Source organism: Triturus cristatus, chromosome 4_1 (assembly GCF_964204655.1).
Source record: "Triturus cristatus chromosome 4_1, aTriCri1.1, whole genome shotgun sequence".
NCBI lineage: Eukaryota > Metazoa > Chordata > Amphibia > Caudata > Salamandridae > Triturus > Triturus cristatus.
The window spans coordinates 979,456,758-979,484,292 of record NC_140585.1 but is presented as its reverse complement, the minus strand read 5'-3'; the positions used below and the strand labels follow the sequence as shown (position 1 = coordinate 979,484,292).

At 44.2% G+C, this 27,535-nt stretch overlaps 1 protein-coding gene across 3 annotated transcripts in view; it reads right to left on the bottom strand.

The window, feature by feature from the left end:
- The window catches only part of SCYL2 (SCY1 like pseudokinase 2), a 408,171-nt gene that overhangs the window by 112,295 nt on the left and 268,341 nt on the right, over positions 1 to 27,535 (bottom strand). For all 3 annotated transcript variants that reach the window (XM_085653887.1, XM_085653888.1, XM_085653889.1), the window contains one exon: positions 13,380 to 13,480. In XM_085653887.1, coding sequence (XP_085510013.1) covers positions 13,380 to 13,480 — 101 coding nt within the window. The remainder of the gene's footprint in view (positions 1 to 13,379; positions 13,481 to 27,535) is intronic.

Genomic DNA, 27,535 nt, shown 5'->3' with positions numbered 1-27,535 from the left:
ACTCCTGATATAGAATGAAAAAATTCCTAGCTATCGTAGTGGAAAGTTTCAATTCTAATAAGGACACGGTGGCGAGGATTTGCCCTCCCAAGAATATGAAGCATATTCCCGCCCAACACGGAAGAACATTTCCCTCGTAAGGGTGGGTATATATAACTTGGTCTTAACTGTTGTACCATGATGACTATCACTTTGTTTACTCTATGACTTATGCACTCTATGTCATCTGACTTTACCGGTTCAATAGTTTTACCAGATATCTGTCTCTTTCTCTAGGAAATGATTAGTCTAAACAAGACTGAGGACGTCAGTGACCTGCTGTCACAGGAAGAAAGAGGAGGCAGCAAAAGGGACAGCAGACTATAAATGGGTCCCTGGTTATGGATTGGGCAGTTTACTGTTTAACTCTCCCCGCCCCTCCAAGGCTTCATGGGAAATTAAGTTCTGTTATAAGGTTTTGAAAATGGCATCTGAAAAATAAAGTGAAGAGAGATAAGGCATAATCCTCGCCTCCATGTCCTTAATAGAACTGAAACTTTGTGTTACGATAACTGGGAAATTTTCCATTCTGAGCAGTTCCCAGTCAATACTGAAAAGCATGGGTGCCATTTCTGGAGTATACCAGAAGTAACTATCTCCAGAACCAAGGTGGTAATCCCTAACTCAACCAACTCTTTACAGCTAGAAACGATTTGATAAAAGCACAAAATGGTGTCCCACATTCAGTTTGCCCTCCGTTGGCAGCCCTCTGAAGAAGGGAAATGGGATCCCATGGACCCCAAGAGACATCCACCTATCTGTGGGTTCAGTCACTTACTGCACTTGCCTGCAGGGGGATCTTGGTCCCCCTTAAAATTGCACACCTGGTGCTGCCTGGAACGTGAAAGATGGACCGGCAGCTACAATTAGGAAGTCCTTCTTTCACAAATGCGCTGCACCCAGGGCATTGGACGTTCATGTCTGCCCAGGGGGCAGTGCATTATCAGTAACAGGGCGCACTGTCTAGTTAAAGGTGCGCCACGGCATAAACAGGCACAGTACGGACTTACTCTAATAAGGCCAGAGGACTACAGTGTGGGCTCTCAAGAAAGTGTGGTTGAAATCATAAAAATATGACATTGAGCACACTCATATTAAAATAAGGGCTGTACACTTAATTGATGATCTGCAAATAGATTGTCTCCCTTTTACACCACAAACTTAAGTGTTCAAGATTTGTATGCCTTTGTTGTAATAGTTATCATGCAAAACAGCTTTAAGTGAATAATAAGATATGGGTGAGTACATCTCTTTTTCATCGCATGAGTAAATCCACAACAACCACTCATTTTAAGACTCTACTTGAGAAAACGAAAACAGTCTGGTTTTTCATTTTCAGGGCACAATAAGGAAATATTGAATTGAATGCTGATGGGGAAAATAGCTGAATCCTGCATCACTGTAATGTGCCGATGGTAATTAAGTGGAACAATTATGTTAGGCAAATTAACTTATTACACTGCAATATGTCCATTTAAAAAAGGATACTATTACTTTCATATTATACAAATGTTTTTAATCATATACAGAGATGATCAACATCTAAGGATCCTGTTCCTGAGTAAGGCATAGTGAAATTACAATCTCACTGGTAGAGGTTGAAATGTAAAGCGCTAACACTTAAACAGTCAAGGAGTATTTTTTAATCAGTGGAATAACAATAACCCATAGGACTTTTTATAAATAAATTAAAACATTATTTAAATGCAACTGTATTCCCGTCCTCTTTTTTGCTGGAAAGATAACCTGCTTTTTTGCAAGAGGATGGACTTATGATCATATTTCTATAATGACTGTTAGGGGTCAATATTTTTGTATTCTCCATAGTATTTGGGATTCTTTTTTAATAACCTAACATTTCGACATGATGTCACATCTAAGTAATGGGAGCGCTCCATGAGCATATGATATTTTGTTAATTACATGAATTAAGATTTGAATGTCTCTTATGTGTATGTGTATTGTTTTTCAATTTTGTCTCCAAATGTGTAATTGGAGTATGCTATATTTGTGGCAAAAATATCAAATTCAAGTGAATTAAAGGAAGTTCATTCATTTGGCACTAGTAATATGTGTTAGTTAAGTATAAATGACTGATGGTGGACTGGAGGTATTATTTGCTTTTCGTATTGTAACGATTAGCCCCACACCTCTAGTGCTACTCTAATGGACGTACCCCTTATTATCTGCAAAGTGTTGCATGAGTACCAAACCAACAAAGTATTCTTGTAAAATTATCATTATTGCAGGGGGCTCCAATGTGTTGATTGGATCACCAAAGCTTCATTTAAATAGGGGCATATCAGCCTACCAGTTGAATAGTTAAACTTTCATTTTATTGTGGGTCCATTAGCTAACATACCGGAACAAACTTGAATCAGGTAATTCACCTGGAGGGATATGTCTGAACTAAGACACTGAGATTCACTAAAGTAGAAATAAGTGACTATTAACTTTGAACCCAGGTTCTATAGCTGGAGCACTAAAGAATAATCTGAATATGCCAAATCAATGTACAAACAGTTCTACATGGAGAAGTATTATTGAAACATTCAAAGGCCAACATGATTCCACAAGGGCTGCAGGTTAAGTATATTCTGGTGCTATTCAGTGAAGAATATAAAAGTGATTTTAGTAGGATTAGTATGAAATGCTCAAGAGACTGACTGTTTATAACAATTAAAATGGCTGAGCTAATGAGCAGAAAGGACCTTGAGGCCATTAAGGCACTGGAGGGGGATATTATGATCAATCGGACTCTTGCAGATGCCTAATACTCAAGCTCAAAAAATAAGAAAGTCAAGAAGGATACAGAGATTTAAAAGCTGGGGAATACTTGCCCTTATCTGGAAGCCAATTCATATACAAAACTGAGAGCAACAGGGCTTTGACTCAATTTCTAAGAAGCAGCAAGAGGATATTTATCAGTTTCCCAGAAGGTTCTTCATCGGACTCTAACTCCTCAAATAGCAATTCTAAACAAGGCAGATGAGGAGCACACTCCACCTCTTTTTAGAACGAGGAGACACGACGGATTGAGGTTGTAGAATTACCACATGATGTTCCCATTAAATTAAAACTGGCCAGAATTTTTACCTAAAATGTCATTAACTTTTGACAGGGACACCAAGAAGATGGATAGGGGTGTCTTTCTTCATTTCCAACCAGTGAAACCTCAAGGACAACTTGACTTTTAGTCAGTTGCTCAGAATAAGGAGACACTGTTGAAGAAAAGATGATTACTTCACTAAACAGTGGTTATCTCAAGATGTTATTGAAGAAAGCTTGATATCTGCCTAAAGAGAGCTTACTGACCATCAATATGAATGAAAAAGACCCAAAGCACAAGTCTGTTTAACTAAGTTCAATAATGTCACAAATGACATCAAAATGATCACATCAAGGAATCGCCAAATTCTAAAAAAACGTGTAAGAGCCTCAGGCTAAGAAAACGAGTTACTTACCTGTAACTTCAGTTATCCGGTATTGGTATCTTTCATAGATTCACATGCTTTAATCTTTCCCAGTCATCGAAGTGGGAGTCCCATGGTACAATAGTAAAGCAGTAAGTAGTTGTATCATAGGCTATAAAGGCAATAGAAGGTCAGTTTAGTAGCCTATCTATGTCTTTTAATAAAAAGAACCAAACTTGAACTATGACCAACCAGGCGATAGCACCCCCTTGTACCTTCTCAACAGAGACTGTTTTCCTCAGACTTTCAAGCACAAGTGAAAATCTCTTATCTCGATATATGAGATGCGTCTCTAAGGGGAGATGGGTGGGTTGCATGTGAATCTATGAAAGATACCAATACCGGATAACTGAAGTTACAGGTAAGTAACTCGTTTTCTTATCCAGTATTGGATATTTCATAGATTCACATGCTTGAATCAGAATAGCAAGCAGTCTGCAAACTTAAGAAATGTTATTTGATCATTTTAGCCAATGGTGGGTAATAATATAAAATAAATATATTAGGCATTGCATTTACAAGAATAAGAGTAATAATAACAATATTATTGATAACAATAACAATACTTCAAAGAAGTCATACCACAAAAATAAATATAATGGGTAATCAGAAAAACATTGAAAATAACAGAGGCTAATCTCATTGAAATAGATGCCATTGTCCTGCCTGTATGACTGCTGAATTAGTGCAGTGTGCTGGATCAAGGCAATAGTGCTGCATGAAAGTGTGTACGTTCTTCCACGCTGCAGCATGGCAGATCTCCAGGGACGCCTGTGAAGAAGGCGGTTGATGTGGAAACCGCTCTTGTTGAGTGCGCCTTCGGATTAGAAGAAAGCGGCTTAATAGAAATTGTTGAGGAGATCCATCTTGCAATGGTTGCTTTAGAAACAGGCCTGCCCTTTTGAGGTTGACCATAAGCAAGGAAGAGCTGTTGTGATTTACGGAAGTGTTTGGTACGATGCAAGTAAAAGTTCAGACATCTTTTCATGTCCAAAGCGTGCAGAGACTGCTCCGCTGGAGTAGTCAGATTGGGAAGAAAAGTGCCGAGAATAATGGGTTCATTAAGATGAAACCGAGTGGGCACTTTTGGTATAAACTTTGGGGTGTCTTCTGTAAAGCGGAGAAAAGGCTCTTGGATTGTGAACGTCTTAAATCACACTCACCCTTCTTGTGGATGTTAGCGCGACAAGAGTGGCCACTTTCCAAGTAAGGAAATTGAGGTCTGATTGATTTTGGTTCAAACTGTGGTTTGATCAGCTGAGAAAGAACAATATAAAGATGCCACTCTGGTGGAGGAGGTCGTACCGGAGGGAACACTCGGAAAAGTGCTTTCATAAATTGTTTTATTATCCTGGTAGAGCATAGTGATGGAGCTTGAGAAGATTGCCTATATCTAGATATTGCTGCAACATGTGCTCTAACAGATGCATGCACCAGGCCTGAATGAGCGAGAAAGAGGAGATACGGTAAGATTTGTGCCGGCGGTGCTTCTAGTGGGTGCAAGTTGTGTTGGTGGCACCATAGACAGAACCTTTTCCACTTAAGCCGGTAGAATCTATTGGTTGATTCCGCTCTTGGACTTGCCAGAATGTCCTTGAATTCCTGTGGAATGTTCACGTTCTGAAATTCATGGAATTCAGGAGCCATGATATAATTGTGAAGAGCACGAATCCGGGTGCAGATCTTGGCCCTGGTTTATTGTCAAGAACATTGGTTTGGTCCGCATTCGAACCAACTTGGACTCCAGCATCAGTTGGAGTTCGGTGAAGCAGTACTGTCTGGGCCACCGGGGAGCGATTAATATCTAACAGCATCTCTCCACCTTAATCTTGCTGAGAACACTCGGGATCATGGGTATGGGGGAGGGGGCATTCGCATAAATCCCAGACCATCTTATCAAAAGGGCATTCCCCCATGATCCCAGAAAGGGGTGCAGACTGGCGTAAAAGGGGCAATTGCTGTTGGTGGTGAAAAGTTGTAGATGTGGTTTTCCCCAAAGGTGAAAAAGTTTGTCCATCTCCTGTTGGTCTAGCTCCCATTCGTGGCAACTTTCTAAGGATCTGCTGAGCGTATCCACTTGAGTATTGCTTGTTCCTGCAACATGCTCCGCCTTGAGGGTGATGTTGTGAGCTTTCAGACACCGCCAAAGGTCCAGCGCTTCTAAGGAAAGAGCCAGGGACCATGTTCCTCCTTGTTTGTTAACATTATGCATGCTGGCTGTGTTGTCTGTATTACCAGTACTGATGATCTGTGTATGCGAGGCAGAAAAGCTTGGAGAGAGAGGAAGATGACCTTGAGCTTTAGGCGGTTTATATTCATGGACGTCTGGGATGCAGACCATTTGCCTTGTATTTGTAGATCCACAATGTCCAACCCAACCTTCAAGGTTGGCATCCGTAGTTATGATGAAGTCTGGTATCAGTGGCAGAAATGTGAAGCCTTTGGAGATGAGTGATATGTGGTCCACCAGTTCAGAGCTTGGACCTTCCCTGGGGTTATTTTTATAAGGTTGTCAAAATACCCCTCTGTAGCCATGGACGCTGTAACTCTTCCTGCAAAGGTCTCGTCTTCAGGCGAGCTAGGGGCACATGATTGATCGCAGATGATATAATCCCTAGCAATGATTTGTACTACAGCACTGAAGCGGACCTTTTTTTGGAACATTTGAGAGCTAATTGCACTTCCTTGTGCTGTCTTTCCAGGAAAGGAAAGAAGGCATTGCACGGTATCCAGAGTAGAGCCTAGAAAGGGGATCTGTTAATGTGGGATAGGAGATGACTTTTGAAGATTTGATGTGAGGCCTAACTTGTGAAAAAGGGTAATGCAGTCTTGAGCGGCCTTGGCAGCTTGCATGAGTGTCTGTACTGATAGGAGCCAGTCGTCCAAATATGGTAACACTTGGTGACCATGCTTCCTGAGGAAAGCTGCAACTGAAGACAGGCATTTCGTGAAAATTTGACGGGCACATTTGAGGCCAAATGGTAAGACCTTGATAGTGGAGGCCAGATACTGTGAAGTCAAGGTACTTCCAATGCCTGGGGTGACTGGGAATGTAAAAATATGCATCCTGCAAATTGAGAGTAGTCATGTAATCGCCATGGTTTAAGAGATGCAGCATGTCCACTAAAGTGACCATACGGAAGGATTGCTGCTTTAGGAGTTTGTTGATTGCTCTTAGATCCAGAATGGGTCTGCACTGTCCTGATTTGGTCTTGACAAGGAAAATACAAGAGCAGAAGCTTGTGTTTCTCCGATTGAAAGGTACTTGCTCGATGGCGCCCTTGGCGAGCATGATGAGAGCCTCTGCTTGTGATATGTGAAAATGGGGGCGGAGGGATGCGAACCACTTGGAAGGTTGTTTGGAGGTGTTTGTATGAACTCAAGGGTATGACCATAGGTTAGCAGATCTAGTACCCACTTGTCCTTTGTAATGTCTCTGCATTGGGCAGATAGTTGGAGATATTCGCACCCACAGGGGCAGGTGAAGGGGTAGTAGCTGGCATCAGATTGAGGTCACTGTTTGAGTGTGATGTCTCTGGACTGTGAAGGCTGTTTGTGCATAGGTACTTGTCTTGTGTAGGCCATTACAAAGCAATAGGGTAACCCATGGTAAACCAAAGGACCTGGGTACAGTTTAATACAGAAAACAAGGTGGTCCTAATGGTCAAATCTTAGTCAGATACCAATGCATATTACACCAGGGGTAAAAAACGTTGTTATAGAGATCATATCGTTATTCATTATATTTCTGGTTTAAAGAAAATAATGAATACATCCATTGAAACATAAATTCTGTAGGTTGCTCAAAGACAGTGCATAGAGAAGTGTTTATCTTAGGGTACTCATGTGCAAGGTGAGATAGAGGCAGCAGCAATGGAAGAAGAAAAATAGTTGTAATTTTTGAAAAAAACACTGGCTAATGTGCCTCCAAGTCAAAGACCAGTGTGGTAGGCCTGTTTGGACAGGGATATTCTTTGAATCTTTTGTTAGGGTCCATTTTTGATGGGGGTGGTGATCAAGGATTCCAAATCCACATTCCCAGAAGGAATGAGCAAAACTAATCCAGGCCAAGATATTGGGAAAGTCGACGTTTCTGCACGACTATAGCTTGGAGGGTTAATTAAAGCCTCAGCATGCCGGTCTTCATCAGGACAATAAGAACTTGGTAAGGCAACCTATTGTTGGGGGCAAAAAATTCTGATCCCCAATGAAATACTCTTCAGGCCCACACCGAGGCCTGAGGTCCACAAAGTAAAGGTTTCACTGCTGTAGCGTCAATCCAAGAATGATGGTCCAAATCATTAAATTCAATACGGAAGGGGTCTAATAATAGCCCTTACAAAAAGCGTATGCTGTGGTCCTCACTGCCGTCGCTTAAATCCAATAAAGATATGTGCCAAATCCTTAAATGCAGAGTTGGAGTAGTCTAATAATAGACATTACCAAGGAGATGTTGCAGTTCTCGGCGGCAGCCGCATCTGCTCACCATCATGCCCTCCAAGAAAGTACTGTCCTCTCTGTGACTAAGATATGGATATGACCATTTGTCTTGAGTAGGTGGCATTAGGTGGAGGGTGGTATTGCTGTTGCTGATAGGGAGGTCTATATTGCGCCTGATAGGGTTGGTATTGTTGATATCATTGATAGGTTCCTCTGTATGAAGAAAGCCCCCTGCCTCGAGCCCCCCCAAAAGGGAAATGTACGAAATTGTAATGTGCCGAGGGATTTGGCAGTGTATCGGTTTTGATGGCAAGCAAAGCGTCATCAATATGCTTTCCAAAAAATGTATCACCATCGTATGGAATATCCAGGATCTTAGACTGGACCTGTGGTCTGAATGATCTTGATTTCAACCAACCCTGTAGCCGCAAAACAGCCATTCCAACTAGCTGACAGAAACCAGTTGAAGCAATAACCCTTGCACAATCTATAGTTTCGGAAGATGCGCCTTCCCCCTCCTACAGTATTCTTCTAGACTCTGACTTCCGGTCTTCAAGCACAAGATCCAATAATGCGCCTATATCGGACCACATTTGCCTATCATAGCAGCCTAAATGGCTAAAGAATTAGCCACACGATAGGAAGGGCAGGCATTGTGGAGACACGTTTCCTGATTTTATCCAATCGTCTTGCACCCCTTGTCAGGAGGGGCCGAGATTGTAGTGGTAAGTTTCTTTGAACAACACAGTACTGCTTGTGAGACCACTGAATCAGCCTTGGGGTGCCATATGAGGCAGGCAGGTGAATCAACAGGAGATTTGTACTTTTTATTGATACGTGGCACTACAGCTGCCACGGATGCTGGAGTCTTCATTAACTTAAGGCCCTCTTCCCAAATGTGATCTATTATAGGGGTGCCTTGTACAGACTTGCGTACCTGTTCCTTAAAGTCATTCAAGAAGCAATTGGATTGCTTCATGTACATCTCCTGCAGATCTTGCACCAAAGACAAAGGTATGTGTACATGAGATGGAGGAGGGGGATGTTCTGCAGTATGGAAGTAAAAATAGTGATGTTTGTCGTGAGAATTGTGATAAAGTCCATAATAAGGGTCCTCATCATTATCCTGATATTTGACCTGTAACTCAGATAAGCTATGCGCGGCCCCAAATGGCCCCTCATCTGCTGAATTATCTAAATCATCAAGCTGACGGCATGGAGGATTAGGAGACACTTTGCTGGGATAAGTGTCATGAGGCTTCAGAATATTCTTTGGAACTTGCACTACCGTCAATGAAGAAGGAATCAACGAAGATTGTTCCATGGACGGTGGTGTTGATTGTTGATGGCTTCGCCGACAAGGTTTCAGATGATAGTTTCATAGATGGTGGGGCTGAGGACGAGCTCATTGTTGACCGTAATGGTAACAGACTGCAGGACAGTCGATGGTTGAGTCACCTTTGCAATCATTGTTGACAAGGAGATCTAAGTCGACGGAATGGGTGCATTAATAGCTGTCTCAATCAGCATCGCCGACGGTGTAGAGGAAGAGACCGTGGTGATCTCTGATGTAGCGCTCGTCCACGATGGAGACGTCGATGAGGGAATTTTCGTCGACGGTACCTTTTGGGTTTTAGGTCTAGACGTCAACGACTCAGAATAGGTATTCAAGCGCTTTGAAGACTTGGACATAGGGTTGGTAGGCTCTGAGGAAGCTTGTTTTAGGAGAATGTTTGAGTTTTCTCCTTTTTCTCAATGATTTTAAAAGACCCATGATGAGACGTCTTTTGTGCTTTCCTGCTGTCTTCAGAGGTCGCCTGGTCATGGGGCCTTTTCCTTTTTTGAGGCTTGGTAGAAGTATCGTTGTCCTCACCTGAAGAGAGTTTTTGACCTCTGGAGCCATAACAAGAGCAATGTTTTTGAAGAAAAACTGTGACATACCCTACAGTCCTTCACAGAATGATGAGGATGAAGGCAATAGAAGAATTATTTATGCGGGTTGTCCACAAATAATCTCTTCTTCCCACAAGATTTGCATGATCTGAAGAGTCCTTTTTCAGAAGAATCAGCTGAGGTAAATAAAAGGGAGAAGAGCTCAGGGAGACTCCCTTCCATGACGTACAGTAGAGGAAAACAGTCTCTGTTGGAAAGGTTCTAGGGGTGCTGTCGCCTGACTGGTCGTAGTTCAAGTTTGGTTCTTTTGAAAAAAAAAGGACATAGATAGACTACTATACTGACATATTATTGCCATGATAGCCTATGATACAACTATATACTGCTTTACTATTGTACCATCGGACTCCCACTAAGACCAAGGAGAATGATTCAAGCATGTGAATCTATGAGAGATGCAATACTGGATAACATCAATATGATTTAAGTGCAATAAGTCTAACATACCCTAACTCATGTTTGATCATCATTTGATAGCTGGTATATACCATAATTATATCTTGGTTCTTTTACAGAAGACTGTTGCACACTTCGACTGAATCTGGCTCACGATATGTTATCTAGTAATACTCAAATTTCATCTAATGCGCAGTTCTTCTAAACATTCCATATGCCTTTAAAATTATAATCAAATGTTTCAGTCGCTCAATTGTTATTCTTTAAGTTTTTTTATTGGAATCAATTGCGTCTTCAGTTTCTTTAGTGATCCTTCTCACTCCTTTATATTAAAACAGGCATTCCTCAAGAAAAGTAATTTAGTTCAAGCTCTATTGTAGATTATATGAGTTTCTATGCATTTCAGGCTTACATTAACACTTTGTCAGAAACAGATGTACAGAATGTAGGAAGCTGGCTCTGTATATACTATTCCAAAATGAGGTATAGTGTGCAGAGTCCAGGGAGTCCCCAGAGATATAGCAGAGGCTAAATTAGGTAAGTACTAACAGCTCTCTTCGTGGTAGTGTGGGCGAGCAGTGGGTGTGTTAAGCATTTATTGTATTCAGTCAATGAAGGCTGATGGCACACACTCAGACAGAATCCAGACCAATTAGATTAGTGTAAAAAAAGATATACTTATGTTTTATTTTAGAACCAAGCAGGACTTGGCACAGGTGAGTAAAATATACTTTCAAATGCAAGACTGTTCAAGGTAATGCAGTTGTCGTTGAACTTACAACTGTTACAGGTTGTATCACTTTTAAATGCAGTTTGTATCATACAGTAAATACTTTTAGATTACTTTTGAATTACTTGGGATAACTTTGTGTACTGGGGGCGGTATGACTACCTACCACACATTAACAATACGAGGTAAGTACGGCTTTTAATACTTTGAAATTGAGTTCACTTTTCTCCATACATTAGCAGTTCCACACTTAGAACACTTTTAGGCCCAAAATCATATAACATTGGTTCCTATGGGGAAAAATGTTTATCAGTTTCGGGGGTAAGTACTCGACTAACAAGGGTGAGCTTTGGGGGTAAGGACCAAGGTTCCCCTAGGTCTAGATCGGCACTCAAGTGGCACTGGGTCGGCCGGGTGCAGAGGGATCTTCAAGATGGAGGGGATGTGTGCTTCACCTCACCGTTCCTCCCCAGCTAATGGGTGGGATTGGCAAAGGTGAGCACACCTCTCTTCCTAGCTTGGATTTCCCACCGATTCTCCTGCTCAAAGTGGAGGATGGAACCGGTAGGACCTAATTGCTGGGGGCAGTAAACACAAGGACAGCGTCCAAAGGCGGCAGGCCTTTGAAGCTTCCCTTTCGTGAACCTAGCCTATCCTGGGGGAGGAGGCATAACACCTCTGCCCAGGATGGGCTTGGTTTCTGGACCCAGAAAGCGGAGGCTCTCTACCCAGAGGTCTAGAAACCTGTCTGGTGGTGGCAAATGGCGGACAGCCATTGAGGAACCACACCAGGGCTGGTTGATTTTCAGAGGGTATCTCTGAGATGCCCTTTGAGTGGTTTTTACATTAAATCCCACACTGGCATCAGTGCGGGTTTAATGTGCTGAGAAGTTTGCTACCAACCTTCCCAGTTTTTAGTAAAGCCATTATGGAGATGTGGAGTTTACAATGACCAACTCCCAGACCATATACTCTTTATGTATTTGCTACACTTATAATGTCAAGAATGGACTCAGACACTGTAGGGGTACAGGGCTCACAGCTCTGTACCCTCACATTAGGGCTAGTGTACCCTGCTAGAGGGGTGACTTACCTAGGTCTTAGGCAGTGGATTGCAGGCATGGCACACAGGGATGTGTGCCATGTTGACTCTTCCCTTTTCTCTGCACCAAAACACGCAGCCTGTAGTGGCAGTGTGTGGGTGTTAAGGTGAAGGGCCCCTAATGGTGGCACAATAGGTGCTGCAGCCCTTACAGGCCTTTCCTGATCACAGTGCCCTTGGTACCCATGGTACCTTTTAAAAGGGGCTTATCTGTGACCAGGGATGAGCCAATTGTGGATACAAAGGTACAGTCTTGGGAAAGAAAGCAGGCCCTGGGAAACAGATTGGCAGGGACCCAGGGCCCATCAAGCCAGGTTGTATCAGATGTCAGGCAAAAAGTGGCGGGTAACGATGCAAAAAGGGGCACTTTCCTACACCGAGGAATTCTTTATTGATACGCATTGTGTGTGTTAGTACATGGAGATAAAGCACAAATTCGAGTTGAATGGTAACATTGGTGACTTACTCCAAGTGACCTGTCAATTTGCATTCTGATCTACAATTTCTGTTTCGCATTCCTCTATCTAAGACCGGGTTTCCGTTGGGGGCTACAGTATGCATATGTTTGCCTTTTAATTTTTTCTGTCTACCACATCTACACACTAGCCCTATAAACAATGCCCAGATCTTACCATCTGACAGCTGCATTGTGAGGGAGCAGTGCACAATCAATGGCCAACATTATAAACCCTGGAGTCTTTGGATGGCAAACTAGCTTTGAAAGCACTAACTCATGAAAATTCCCCATAAAAGAGGTGTGATTTTGGTACTGTATAATTGATTCTACAAGCGAAAGATGCACGCACTCACTAATCCAGGTAACATGAAAGCTTGATCCCTCTGGGTTCTGTATGTTCGCTTATAGTGACTCCTCTGGGAGGCTGATAGGGTTCAGGTCCCTCTTTAAAGCAGCTAGGGGCCATGGAGTCACTTTGCATACCTTTGATTGGGATTTAAATGTCGGTCACACTGAATGAGTAGTGCAATCAGTTATCTAGATTCAGGAGATATCTGCAGAAGTGTGAATTATTTTGCTTGCTTCTTTGGAAAGGTATGCTCGGATTTTTGTTGGCTACATGTCTTTGCCATGGAATTCTTCTTTGTTGTTTCCAGTTATCTTCACATATTGGAGGTGTAATGAGATTCAAGTAGGCAAAGCTCACTCCCATTAATGTCAAAAACAAACACAACAATGAAAAATACTTCTGTCAGAAAAACTGTACCACAAAATGAGCATTTTACTTACTTCTGCTGTTCTTGCATCAGATGAAGCTGTTCAAGTTTGGTTTTATGCTCTGCCTCCAACTTATTAAGCATATCCTTTATGACTGCCATGAAAGACGTGAACTATAAAACAAAATTAATCAATTAAAATATTACATTCCGCACCATATTATTGCAATTGGAATATAGCATCCAGCTGACAGAACATCATTAACTGCTCTTGAGCAAGCTGACATGATCAACATTTGCCATTTCAATTTATATGACATAAATATTGTACAGTATTATTATTTTAACAACAAAAATACATGAGATCTGGAAAGTTGATGGGTAATTAAATCAAGGGCTAATGTGCCAGTTAGAAAGATAAAGTAGTGAATGGTACACACTTCCAAACAAACAATACAGCTGTAAGGTTTAAGTAAAGGGGACTGTGACATCAATAGTGCCTGAGAGATTATGAATGATGCACAAAGTCCTTGAAGTGGGTTCTTGTTCTTGGAAAAGAGACCTGTGGATTTTCTTGATTGTGAGATAATGAGACAGTGCTTACAGATCCATTAAGATAAAAATGAAATGCAGAACGGCCAAAAGAGTATGGTTCTGAACCGGGACAGTGCATGTGTGGTTTGTGGTCAATATATTCATGCTGACTTATGAGTGCAAGTGAGAACGAGATGGCAGATGGAAATATTGCCAAGTGAGGGAGGTAACAGCTTGCAAAGCTTCAAACTGCAACAAATAATCAAAAATAGAAAACTGGAACAAACAGATAGCACATAAAATGTCAACAATTAAATTAATGCATTTTGAATCTACACAAGACCCTCATTTCAAGTGTGAAGTGAGTGGGTGCTGAGTGCTTTGTACACTACTTGGGAGAGGTGAAAGTATGTGGGGTTTTTAGGGACAGGTTGAAGAGGTACTTGTAGCATAGTTGATTACTTTATCAAGGAGGCTGTTGCAGTAATTTAGTTTGCTTTTGATAAGGTCATTAAGAAGGAGGAATCTTTGTAAAGCAGAATCGGAAACGGCGTTTAGGAAGGCATGAAGACTTGGCTATTTGATCTGCCTTATCCCGTCTTGCTCTCTCTGTTCTCCGCTGGGTTTTTTTCCGTTGCCCAGCGCCGGGACACCACCGTTGGTGGTAGCTGCGCGTTCTACAAATGGAATGGAATGGAAACACCACTAAATACATTATGGCAGAAATGACTGCACTGGAAAACTTGAAAATAAAAACTGAAAATAACTAATCAAAAATGTAGAAATTATCCATTTAGACACATGTATTGTGGCCACAGTATATAGTAAGAACATCCCCATAGGCAGCAGAGTTAAGGACAGAAACAATACAGTCAGGAGAGTAGCCTTGCCCTTGAAGGTGAATGAAGGAGGAAGGGAGGTTGAATGAAAGGGGATGCCTTGGTTTCACTAAGATTGAGGAAAGGTAAAAATGGTACGCACAGAGAAGCACCTTGAACTGCACAATGATCACCAAAATATACAGACTGAAAAACTAACATAGTTCAATATTAGTAAAGAATTTCGATAGGACAAGGAAAACAAGCATTGGCCAAGCCAATGCAAGTGCTATGGTGTTTGCTTTGGCAATGCTTGTTCGTAAAGATGAACATTGAAAATACTGGAGGAAAAGAAAAAACATCTTAAGGTATTCTGACACTAAACACTGAATTCAATATTTTCACCACTAATAAATGCCATGGTTAATTTGGTCTCAGCAGCAGCCCAAGGAGAATGTCTAAGATCCTTTAAGAGAAGAGATATCTCCTTTCCAGTTACTCTAAGTAAACCTGCCTCATACACAGGCTGAGCGAATACAGCAGCAGATCCCTTCCCCAGCGCCAGAACTGCTAGGTTGCAAAGCCTGGGCTTTCATGAAAAATGTGGAAGGCAAGAGATGAAAGAAAAAACAACCAGATAAAATCTGCTCTTTGATCTAACCTGAGATAGAAAACAGTGATGTACTTTTAGGGATGACCCAGGAGGGCTGGAGAGGAAAAGGAGAGCCTCTAGTGTCTCTTTTGAACCACATGGCAAACTATATCAAGCCTGAGAGTATACTCACATCTTTGCTGTTGCTACTAGCTATACGAAGAATGGCCAGGGCATGGATGAAGGGCTTCCCCGCCTTCAGGCAAGGATTGGTTTAGAGATGCTGCCCTTTGTAACGACTGACCAGATTTTTATGCCAATAGCAACCTGACCCAAAGAAATCTGGGGGCATCGGTAATGTTATATTGAAAGACAGGTGTCATCTGAATAGTGTATGACTTTGTAAGTCTGATTTTGTATTGTATACCTTATGGGTTAGACTGCATTCCCCTAAACTTGATTATTGAAACAGAATCTATTGCATTATAGGTGACAGGACCATGGAGCATTGTCTGATAATTATACTTAACACAGTGATAAAAAACATGATAATTCCATCTGAAAACAGAATAAAAGGACACTAAGTTCTGCGTATTAAATAACAAATATTTAAAAAGCACTGTAATATAATGGACAGTCAATCAATTAAAATGCATGTTTATTTTCAAAATAAATGTAAAGAGGAGAATATCTCCTTTGAGAAAGAAAAAGGTGATGAAAATAATATGTTATTCCACTCATTGAACTGCTCGTGCTGACTGACTGAAGTGCACTGCACATCTTTTCAATGTGTGAAACCTTTCAATAAATGAAAGACCAACATTTTGACATCATGTACTCTTCAAAGTGATGACAGAACAAACAGAAGATAAGAGAACGTGCACTTGTTGTTCAATGTTGTAACATAATATTTAATTATAAAACTTTGCTCGATTTAGCACTTACACACACTACTGCAATCACCTCTCTTCCTAGCTTGGATTTCCCACTGATTCTCCTGCACACAGACTCCACTAACACCAACAGATACTACCATTTACATATATACATATATACACATACACCTACGCTACCTTTGTAACAAACTATAACTACCATCATAAATAAACTCACTGGTATTATACAAGTAAACCAATTAATGCACTCGCCACCCCACCCAGTACTACATTTACATCCCTGAAAATACAGATACACAAGCATTTAGACACAATAAAATCTACACTCCCACTATTTCATACTCACATCAATATACATATAGACCCATGTAGAGCAATAGAAACTCCTACTTTACACACAGAAACACATTTGCTACTGTATTTCCTGACATACCATGTAATCTACATGAACATATATGCATACCTTCCACGATCTACCAGAAAAATACAAGCACTGATGGTTGTAGATATTACCACAGAACATGTAAATCAGTTAATACAAACGCCCACCCACCACAATATTTGTATATACCATAACCACATCCTCACAAAATATACACACTCCACAAAATATGCACACACTATTACATACTTCCATAAAGACCACTATACCTCTAAATTTATAGTGCCCCAACATTCCTCAATAATAATAAAAAGTAAAACAATGCAGATTTATTATGCTCACCACTATATACTTACATAAACAAACATATGCTCATTTCTTGCACACAATGATATATACTAGCATACCATGCAGTATATAAGAACATGAACATAAACATATACATTCAAGACTTTAGCCAAATACACAGACACTGTCATCTGTAAACATTGCCACAAGCATCCTGCAATTTTGCTCTTTCATTTGTAGGGGTGCATTACAATCATTGGTAGATCGCACTCACATATATTCCTTTGTTGTATTAACATTTGGTCATTAGATTGTGTACTGTAATAACGTGCAGAGTGAATGTGTTAGGAGTCTTTTAATTTAAAATCGAAGAATTAACTTTGCAGTGATTTGTGTTTAGATTAATCTTAACGTGTAAAAATGCATTCAAAACTAATGAGCGGCTTCGATATTATTGTGTTTATGTAACCTGACGAGTTTGATGATTTATGTATGCGTATGTTTTCAAAGCTTCTGTACTGTTCTTATGTTGGCCGAATTCAGTAGGCCTAACATGTATTTTTCCCTATTCGCTCTCATGTTAAAGTTGCTATTAGAATTCATGTGCCGGTGTAAATTGCCTTCTCACGTTTCTGGTACAGGTGGAGAAATTCATCTTTGCTATTTAGAATAATGCTATTGTTTCAGGAGCTAGGCTTAGGGAGGAGAAGATACATTTGAACTGCGGTGCTGATAATGTGGGATGGTGTTCTTTCTCACCGGAGAAAGCCTGGGAATCAAGGTCATCGAGCAACAGCCTGGGAACACCTTTGCTGCATGGAAAGTTACCTACCAGGAGGTGTCCAGCTGGATGGGGTGATCTCGTGATGTGTTGAGGGGTGTGACCTATGACTTTTGTGTTGCGGTTAGGGACAGAGTCCTGGAACTTCTGCCGTGCCTTCAGAGGAGGGAGCATCTTAGAATGAGCTCTGTAGCTTTATGCCACTCGACACATTCAATGTGAGTGTGCTTCTTAAGAAGACTACACGTGCTGACACCTTTTTGGAACTTGCCTGGGAACTGCTAAGTAGGCATGTCACGCTAGTGGTAGTGTAGGGAGAGACTAATGCTTTTTACTTACGAACCACCAATGATGGGGGCTGCTGGAGTCGGTTCAATTATCTTTTGTGTCCTGATTCTGGAATTGGTCATTCTATGCATGTTGCATCGTATACATTTCCCCCGTAGAATTGGTTTTCTATTAGTGCACAGATATTTCTACACTCTTGTCTTGAGGTGTTTGTATGACCAACTTTTCTTTGCTTTGTAACAAACTTATCAAAATTTGGATCTGGATTTCAGAGACACCAAACTTCGGGATCCCATATCTTCCCAATTGGAAATTACACTTATAAGATTGTAATAAGGTAATACCAAAGTCAATCTATGGGAGAGATAGGCCTTACAGTACTGAAAAGAAAATTCAGGGGTTTTCAGTACCAGGACATGAGGACATGTAAAACTTAAATGTACATGTCGAACAAGTTACTTACCTTCAGTAACGATATATCTGTAAGAAACATAGATTAGTTATAGATTCCTTTCCTGAGAATTACCCCCAGGCGTCAGACTAGATCTGGAAAGTTTTTCGTCAGCAGTACCCCTGCGCGTCGGAAGGTGGCGTCGGTCGACTCTGTGCTCATCGTCGCCGGGATGACGTTGCGGTACCTACATAGACGCTGCCCTCCTGCGTTGACATCAGTTCTGTACACGACTTTCCACGCCAGAATTGCAGAGCCATGCAAGACACTGACCACTGGTGCACAAAACTAGGGCCCTGAAAGGAAGTCCTTAACCCTAGAAGTCCGTTCACAGAACGGAGAGGATGGCTGGGGCGGTAAGGAATCTATAACTAACCTTTGTTTCTTACAGATATATCGTTACCGAAGGTAAGTAACTTGTTCATCTGAAAGAAACAGTTAATTATAGATTCCTTACCTTAGAATAGATACCCCAGCAATACCAACCCCGGAGGCGGGGCTGCGAACCAAGTTCACACCAGAAAGTCCTGGAGAACAGAACGGCCAAAGAAGCCGTCTCTCCGGACTTGGCTGTCTAGGCAGTAGTGTTTGGTGAATGTGTGCAGCGATGCCCATGTAGCTGCCTGACAGATGTCATTTAGGAGGATTCCTCATCCCAAAGCAGTAGTAGCTGCTGTCGCCCTAGTGGAATGGGCGCAGAGCCCCACTGGAGGCTCCTTCTTTGCCACAGAGCAGCAGGCTTTGAAGCACAGAACGACCTACCTGGAGATGGTTCGTTTGTGCACGGCCCGACCATTCTTAGTGCCCACGTAACCAACAAAGAGCTGGCCATCCACCCGGAATTGCTTGGTGTGATCCAAGTAGAAGGAAAGCGCACGTTTTGGATCCATACGGTGGAGCCTCTCTTCCTATTTTGAAGGATGCGGAGGCAGAAAGAAGGTGGGCAAAGTGATGGTTTGGCTAATGTGGAAAGAAGTAACGACCTTGGGAAGAAAGGAAGGTCTAGTTCTCAGGATGACCTTGTCCGGATGGACAGCCAGAAAAGAAGGCTTGGAAGAAAGCTTGTAGCTCACTCACCCTGCGTGCAGAGGTGATGGCCACCAGAAAGGTAGTTTACAAAGTGAGAAGTCTGAGAGGCCAGTTATGTAGCGGCTCAATGGGAGCGCACATGAGGTAGGTAAGAACCAAGTTCAAGTCCCACTGAGGCATTACGAAGGTAACAGGAGGAAAAAGATGAGTAATGCCCTTAAGGAATCTATTTACAACAGGGGGCTTGAAAAGAGAAGTCTGATCAGGAAGCCTAAAGAAGGCTGGAATGGCCAAGAGGTAGCCCTTTCGAGTGCCCATAGCAGAGCTCTGCTGGGCCAAAGAAAGGAGGAACAGGAGAATCTCAGAAAGAGGGGCAGAAAGGGGATCCAAAGCCTTTGCTGCACACCATGCCACAAATTTGTTCCATCTGCAGGTGTATACCGTCTTAGTGGAGGGACGCCTGGCTGCCAAGATAACATTGCAGACTTCGGGAGGCCGGTCAAACAACGTCAACTGCCGCCGCTCAATCTCCACGCATGGAGGTGGAGGCTGGACAGGTTCGGTTGGAGGACCGTCCCCTGCTGCTGTGACAGAAGAATCTCCTGAAGAGGATCGGAGGATCGAAGGCCATGTTGAGCAGCTTGGGATACCAGACTCTTTGTGCCCAATCCGGAGCCACAAGAATGACTTGGGCCCGGTCGAGATTGATCTTCTTCAGCACCCTGGGCATAAGTGGTATAGGCGGAAATGCGTATAGAAGCATGCAACTCCACTTGCGACAAAAAGTGTCGCCTAGCGAGTGCCGCCTTGGAAATTCCAACGCACAGAACTGCTGATATTGTGCATTCTCTTCGGTGGCAAATAGATCTAACCAAGGCTCTCCCCACTGCTGAAAGGGACTTTGCACCACCTCCGAGTGAAGACGCCATTTGTGATCCATCATTGCCCTGCAGCTGATTTAGTCCGCCCTGAGGTTCAGAGAATCTGCCAGGTGTTGAACCACCAGGGATATACCCTGATGTTCCAGACATGTCCAGAGGCGGAGGGCCTCCTAACTTAGGGTCCACGACCCCTCCCTGCCTTGTGTGTTGCAGTACCACATGGCGGTGGTGTTGTCCGTGAACACCTGCACTACTCTTCCCCGGACAGAGGGAAGGAATGCCTTGAGTGCAAGACGAATCGCCCGAAGCTCCAGAAGTTTGATGTGGAGCCCGGACTCCGCCAGAGACAAGAGGCCTCTGATCTCCGCTTCTCCCATGTGGCCGCCCCATCCCAGAAGTGATGCATCGGTCACCACTGTGAACTCTGGTCGACAAATGGAAGGGAGAGGGATCTGCTGTAAGCCACCACTGCAATTGGTGTGCAGTGCCGTCCGAGATCTGGACGTAATCGACAGATTCCCCTGATGTTGTACCCACTGGAACTTCAGGTCCCACTGAAGAGCCCGCATATGCCATCTGGCATGGTCCACCAGCAGGACGCAGGAGGCCATCAGACCCAGCAGCCTGAGGGTTTTCCTGACCGAAACCCAAGATAGAGGCTGAAAGATCGGAATCATAGCCCGAATATCCCGGACTCGCTGTTGGGCTGGATAAACCTGAAACTACGTTGTGTCCAGAACCACTCCGATGAAGAGGAGCTTCTGAGAGGGGGTCAGGTGTAACTTCAGCACGTTGATGGAGAACCCCAGCGAATGCAGGAGGTTGGCCATAGTCCGGAGGTGGAAGACGACAGCCTGGGGCGAGCCCGCCTTCAACAGCCAGTCGTCGAGATAGGGCAAGACTGGAACCCCTAATCTGCGCAGATGGGCTGCGACCACCGCCATCACTTTCGTGAACTCCTGAGGGACGCTGGTAAAGCCAATGGAGAGCACGGTAAACTGAAAGTGCTCGTGGCCTGAGCGAGCGACAACATTTTGAACGTCTCCTTTCGGAGGAAGCGGTTGATGTTCCTGAGATCCAAAATAGGACGCAGACCTTTGTCCTCCTTGGGCACCAGAAAGAAGTGGGAATAGCAACCACGATCAACTTCTGGGGCAGGAACAAACTCATTGGCTCCCTTGGCCAAGAGTGCCGAAACGTCCTGTTGGAGAAGGGCCAGATGATCCTCTGACATGCGATGGTACTGAGGTGGCATGGATGGAGGGGTAGTCTCGAAGGGGAGGGAGTAGCCCCTTCGGACTATTTGCAAAACCCACCTGTCCGACGTGATGGTGCGGCAGTAGGGGAGGTGATGGCGAATCCTGCCTCCCACTGGCGTTTGGTGGCCCTGAAAAATCGGACTTGGAGGGTTTTGAGGCTGCTGCATAGGAGGCTGTGGTGGACTGGCCTGCCCGCTGTCCCCCAGAACCCCGGTGCTGGTTCCCACGTCCCCGGCCACGCAGAGGCTGAACAGCTTGCGCCGACCTGTAACCCTGGGCGGGGCGCCACAGGGCACCCCTTCCGTAGCAACGAAAGCAGACTGCGCAGGGCGGGTGGTGGAGAGGCTCAAGGACCTGACCGTAGCCAGAGAGTCCTTAAAGCGCCCCAGCACGTTCTCTGCCTTGTCGCCGAAAAGGCGACAGCCATCAAAGGGCATGTTCATGAGAGTGGATTGGACAGCCCCGAAAAACCCAGTCGACCACAACCAGGCGAAGGAAACTGACGTGGAAATCGTCCTGCCTAGTGCGTCTGCGGTATCCAGCCCACAGCGGATGGTAAACTTCGCTGTGTCTCTCCCGTCAGCAACTGCACGGGAGAGCACGGCTCGGGCCTCCTCCGAGCACTGGGGCAGCACCTGCGCTACCGTATCCCACACAGAGTGGGTGTAACGGCCCAACAGACATGCGGTGTTTACCGACCGCAGTCCCAAGCTGGAGGAAGAAAACATTTTCTTTCAAAGGTGGTCCAGCTTTTTAGATTCCCTATCAAGTAGTGCGTTAGGGAATGCGCCTTTGGAAGTGGAGGCTTGGACCACCAAGCTCTCAGGGGTGGGGTGTTGCGAGAGGAAAGTGGGGTTGCCCGGGGCCCGGCGGTGGCATCGGGCAATCAACCTGTCCACAGGAGCCCCTGTGTTGGGCCTGGACCAGGTGCCCAAAAGGATGTATGTGAGGGCTTCATTAAACGGCAGCAGGAGCTCCGAAGAGCTCGCTGGCGGTTGAACGACCTCTGTCAGGAGGTTAGTCCTGACTGCCACCATAGGTAGCTCGAGGTGGAGAGCCTCGGCCGCCCTAGGCAACACTACTGCGTATGACGCTCCCTCCTCCGTAGCCACGGTAGGAGGAGACAAAATGCCAAGGTCTGGTGAGGTATCCAGACCACTGGCTTTCCCCAGTTTCTCTCTCCAGTCCTGTTCATAAGCCAACTGGTCGGTTAAAGGGTCCTCAGACCCCTCCCAGTCCTCCTCACCCTCCTCTGGCTGCCAATCTGGTCTCAAAGAGCCAGGGTAGAACAGGAGCACAAAAGTACCCGTCGACGTCGGTCGACACCGGTCCGACTCCGTGTCTACCTCGAGGTGGAGGCCAGGGTCGGCGACGGCTGGGGACACAGCTGACGCCGGTTGCGGACGTGGTGCCAGTGTAATCGGCGCAGGGGGAGGCGTAACAAGGTCGACAGGCGCCGACCTGGATCCAGGCCTGGATCCAAGGGGACCCTGCGGCGCTGAGGCCAAAGCCGCCGTCGCCGAAGGCCCAGGGCCCCCAGCTGAGTCCGCGGAGCCCGAAGACATGCCGGCAGAGTCGGGCTGCCCAAAGAGGGCATGCATCGCTTCATAAACTGACGAAGCTGGGCAGGGGTCGCTCCCGGTCCCGGGATAGGATGGGGGGGGGGGACCAAGAGCCGACCCTACGGGCTCCACACGCGGAGCCGCGGGAGGGGCACCACCCGCATCCTTTGTCGCATCAGCCAATGGACGGGGAGAAGTAGAAGAGCGACTATGCTTCTTTGACTTCTCCTTGTGCTTTGACTTACCTGACCTCGAGTGCGAAGGCTTAGACGAAGAATGGTGTTGGCTCCGTGACCGGTCCCTCGACCTCCTCCGTGACCGGGACCTCGAGCGACACAGAGCCGACTGCTGGACATGGAGTAGCTTTCGGGACCACTCCAGCAAAGACTTCGGACCATGGTCCGGCACTCGGAGCACGACTTGGGGTCGTGGTCGCGCTCCAGGCAGTACAGGCACACGCGGTGCGGGTCTGTCACTGACATCAGTCGGTTACAGGAACCGCAGGCCTTGAAGCCTGGCATCCCTCATGCACCAGGAGTTGATGGACTCAAAAAACGAATACGACAAAAGTCGAGAAAAAGTCAGTCAAAAAGTGACTGGAGGTACCGCTCTCTCCGAATCTGCGCTTGCTGGTGCGGCAAAAGGAAGTCAGCGCGCGAGGGTGGCGTCCATGTGCTACGGCGACAGACGACGAATGCGGAAGCGACCGACACCACCTTCCGAAGCGCAGGGGTACTGCTGACAAAAAACTTTCCGGATCCAGTCTGACGCCTGGGAGTTATTTTAAGGTAAAGAATCTATAACTAACTGTTTCTTTCAGATCTACTTTTTAAATACACTGCACCCTGCCCTTGAGCTGTCTAGGGCCTACCTAAGGGGTAACATGTGTATTAGAAAGGACGTTTAGAGTTTTGGGCATGGCAAAAGTGTTAACTTGCCAGGTCGACATGGCAGTCTTAAAACTGCATACACAGGCTTTGCAGTGGGAGACCTAAGACATGTTTAAAGAGCTACAGAAGTGGAAGGTACAATCAGTGCTGCAAACCCACTAGTAGCATTTAATTTACAGGCTCTGGGCACATGTAGTGCACTTGACTATGGACTTGTAGGTAAATCAAATATGCCAATTGTGGATAAGCCAATGTTACCATGTTTAACGCAGAGATCACATGCATGTTAGCACTGGTTAGCAGTGGTAAAGTGCCCAGAATCCTAAAGCCAACAAAAACAAAGTCAGCAAAACAGGAGGTCTGAAGGCAAAATGTCAGGGGAAACTACACCAAGGATGCCAGGTCGATCAGTAACTTACCTTAAACTGTGATTCTCCAGCATTGGTATCTGTCATAAATTCACATGCTTGAATCATTCCCCGTTATCGAAATGGGAGTCCCTCTGTAAATTTATCATAGCAGTACAAGGAACTGACCGCTCAAAAGGCTATAATACAGTGCCCACTTTGTTAGCCCATCCACGTCATTCTAAAGGGGCCAAAATGCAGTCAGTGAGGTGGAAGTGCTCTCTGCCTCACACCTCATAGATGCCTTCACATCACAGATTTGTTAGCGCAAGAGTAGAAATATATAACTATTAACTATTAGCCTCTATTTATGGAGGAGGGGGGAGCATGTGAATTTATTAAAGATACCAATGCTGGAGAACAATTGCTGCACGTACATAACATTTTTTCTCTAGCATTGAATCTTCTATAGATTCACATGCTCGAATCACAATATTAAGTAGTGTTAACAATTTAATTCATATGTGCATTAGAAGAGGATGGCGAGGCAGAATAGACCGGCTCACCTTATTTGAAAAAATGCGAAACACCTGACCTACCGTTGCATCTCTGTTTCCAACTGCTTCCAAGCAACAGTGTCTCGTGAATGTGTCTGGCACTCCACGTTACAGCTCAGTAAATGTCTTCTAGTGGCACCCCTGCACATAGCCCTGATTAAATTGTCATGCTCCTCATGCAATGGACTTTAACTGTGTGTGAAAGAGGCATTTCTGCTTTCAGGAGACAAAAAGCTACTGTTGCAGCTACCCATCTATATATTCATTTTGTTTGTGATTTGGAAGCCTTTACGTGGTCTAGAGAAGGATACTAGAAGCTGACTAGGTTTTGCTGTTTGCTTAGTTCTATCCAGATAGAACATGAGACATCTTCTGACATCAAATAAATGCAGAGCTCTTTCAGTCAGATTTCGAATATTTTGAATGAATGTCTTTAGGTTTACCGGCTCGTTGAGATAAAATTCTGTTGGTACTTGAGGTATTAACTTGGAATTAGTTCTTAGGGTGACTTTGTTTTTTGAGAACTGTAGGAAAGGTTCGGTCATGGTGAAGGCATGGCTCTCACTAACTCTTCTTGCCGATTTTATGGCCAAGAAAATTACTTTTGCCTTCATTTGTGAATTGGATTGAATGGGTCTGATATTAAATAGGAAAGAACTGTATTTAGTTAAAAAGCTGTTGGTGGAGTTCTGTGTGACCATAAAGACTGCTTATTATGTGCTCTTTTAAAACATGATATGGCTGCCTGGTGAACTCTGATTGAGGTATGTTTGAGTCTGGACGTGGCCAGTTCCAGAAGATACAGTAGTATTTCATGGGCCTGCATATGAAAAAGATGTAACCCTTTACTCTGACATCACAAACAAAACCCCTTCTGTTTCACAACATATGTTGCAACATATGTGCAGTATGCAGGAACAGTATGATCTATGCCAAGATATTTTCACAGTCCTATGGGATATCTATTTTTCCGAACTCAAGGTGCTCAGGAGCGAAGCTACTAATTTGAGAGACTGCAAGTTGTGGTGAAGCACCTGGCCCAACATCTGAATAAGAGACCCTGTGTTGACTCCAGCAGTATGGAGCGTCTCTGAGGTAGTTGTAGTATGTCTGAAAAGCAGCATGTCATAACAGAGTAAGGGCTATGAGGATCAGCCTTCAGTTTGGCAATCACTTTTGGCAGGAGGCGAATCAGCGGAAAAGAGTAGGCAGACATCTTGTATCATCGTATCAAATGAGCATTCACCCATGAGTTTGGCTGTGGATGCTGGTTTGTGTAAAAGAGGCATTTATTGATGTCTCTCGTAGATCTTGTTTCCCACGGATATGGAATATTTCTTTCAGGACACTGTCCTTCAAATCGGACTGTGACAATCCTTTGGCATTCTATTGAGGAAGTCTCCTTGATTGTTGCTTGTACATGAGAGTTGTACTGCTATGAGGGTTATTCTTTTGTAAATTTCCCAATGCCATAATTTTTGAACTTCTGATGACAGAATTCGAAAACATGTTCAACCCTGCTTGCTTATATCAAACATTTTGGGGGTATTATCAGTTCGGACCAAGTTGTGGACATGAGAGAAAAAGAACTGAATTCCTCTCCTGACTGCTCTGAGCAAGAGCATGTTGAAGTGTAAACGTTTCTCCTTTGGAGCCTGCAGCCCCTTGGCAGAAAGTTCTTGTAGTTGAGCTCCCCATCCTTCCATTGAGGCATCCGAGTTGACCACAAGTTGTCACTGTGGCAAAAGGAATGTGAATCGTGAATGTGTATTGTCTTGTGACATTCACCAAAGGAGTTCTTGTTTCAATTTTGCAGTTATGGCTTCCTTGTCTTTGAATGAGCCGGCAATTTGAGTTTGCGGTTTGTCTAATTCCTCCTGCATGGTTCACTTTTACGATGTGCAGTATGGTATTAACACCACGTATGAGGACATCATGCCTAGAAGTCTCTTTGGAAGGTGCACTTTTACTTCCTCCTGGTACAGCATCCGTCTTGCCAGCTTAAATAAAGCTATTTGTCTATCCATTGAAGAAAATGCTTTTGATTCTGCAGTGTCTATTATTGCGTCTAAGAAGTGAATCTTATTTTAAAGTGTCGGAGAAGACTTGCTTTTGTTGAGCTGGAGACCTAGAGACTTACATCTGATACAGGCTGCCATCAAGTGGTTTGCAGTGCTGAAGGATGAGCCATGAGCATCCAGTCATCTAGATAAGGGTAGATCTCATGTCCTCTGCATCAAAGGTGGGCTGTGACTGGAGCCATGCATTTGGTAATGATTGTGGGTGCGGATAGAAGGACAAAGGGAAGGGAAGGACTCTACATTGGTAGTGGCAAACGGCTACCTAAAATCTTTGAACTTGCATTGTTTTCTATGAATGAGAATCTGGAAATAGCATCTTTAATATCAAATGATCCCATATATTCATTCCACAGAAGTGAATATGCTACTTACCAGTATGCATCTGTTCTTAGCATGTAGGGCTGCTGACATTCATATCTGAGCATAGATCGCCGCCTAGTGTTGGGTCCGGATGTTTGCACGTTGTTGTCCTGGAAGAGTCTTCGAAGTATCCTTGGATAGGTGACTCCTCCCCTGGACTACAGTGCGCATGGGCATCCTCTCCATCCTCAGATTGTTTTTCGCCATTGTGGCAGTGATGGAGTAGATACAGA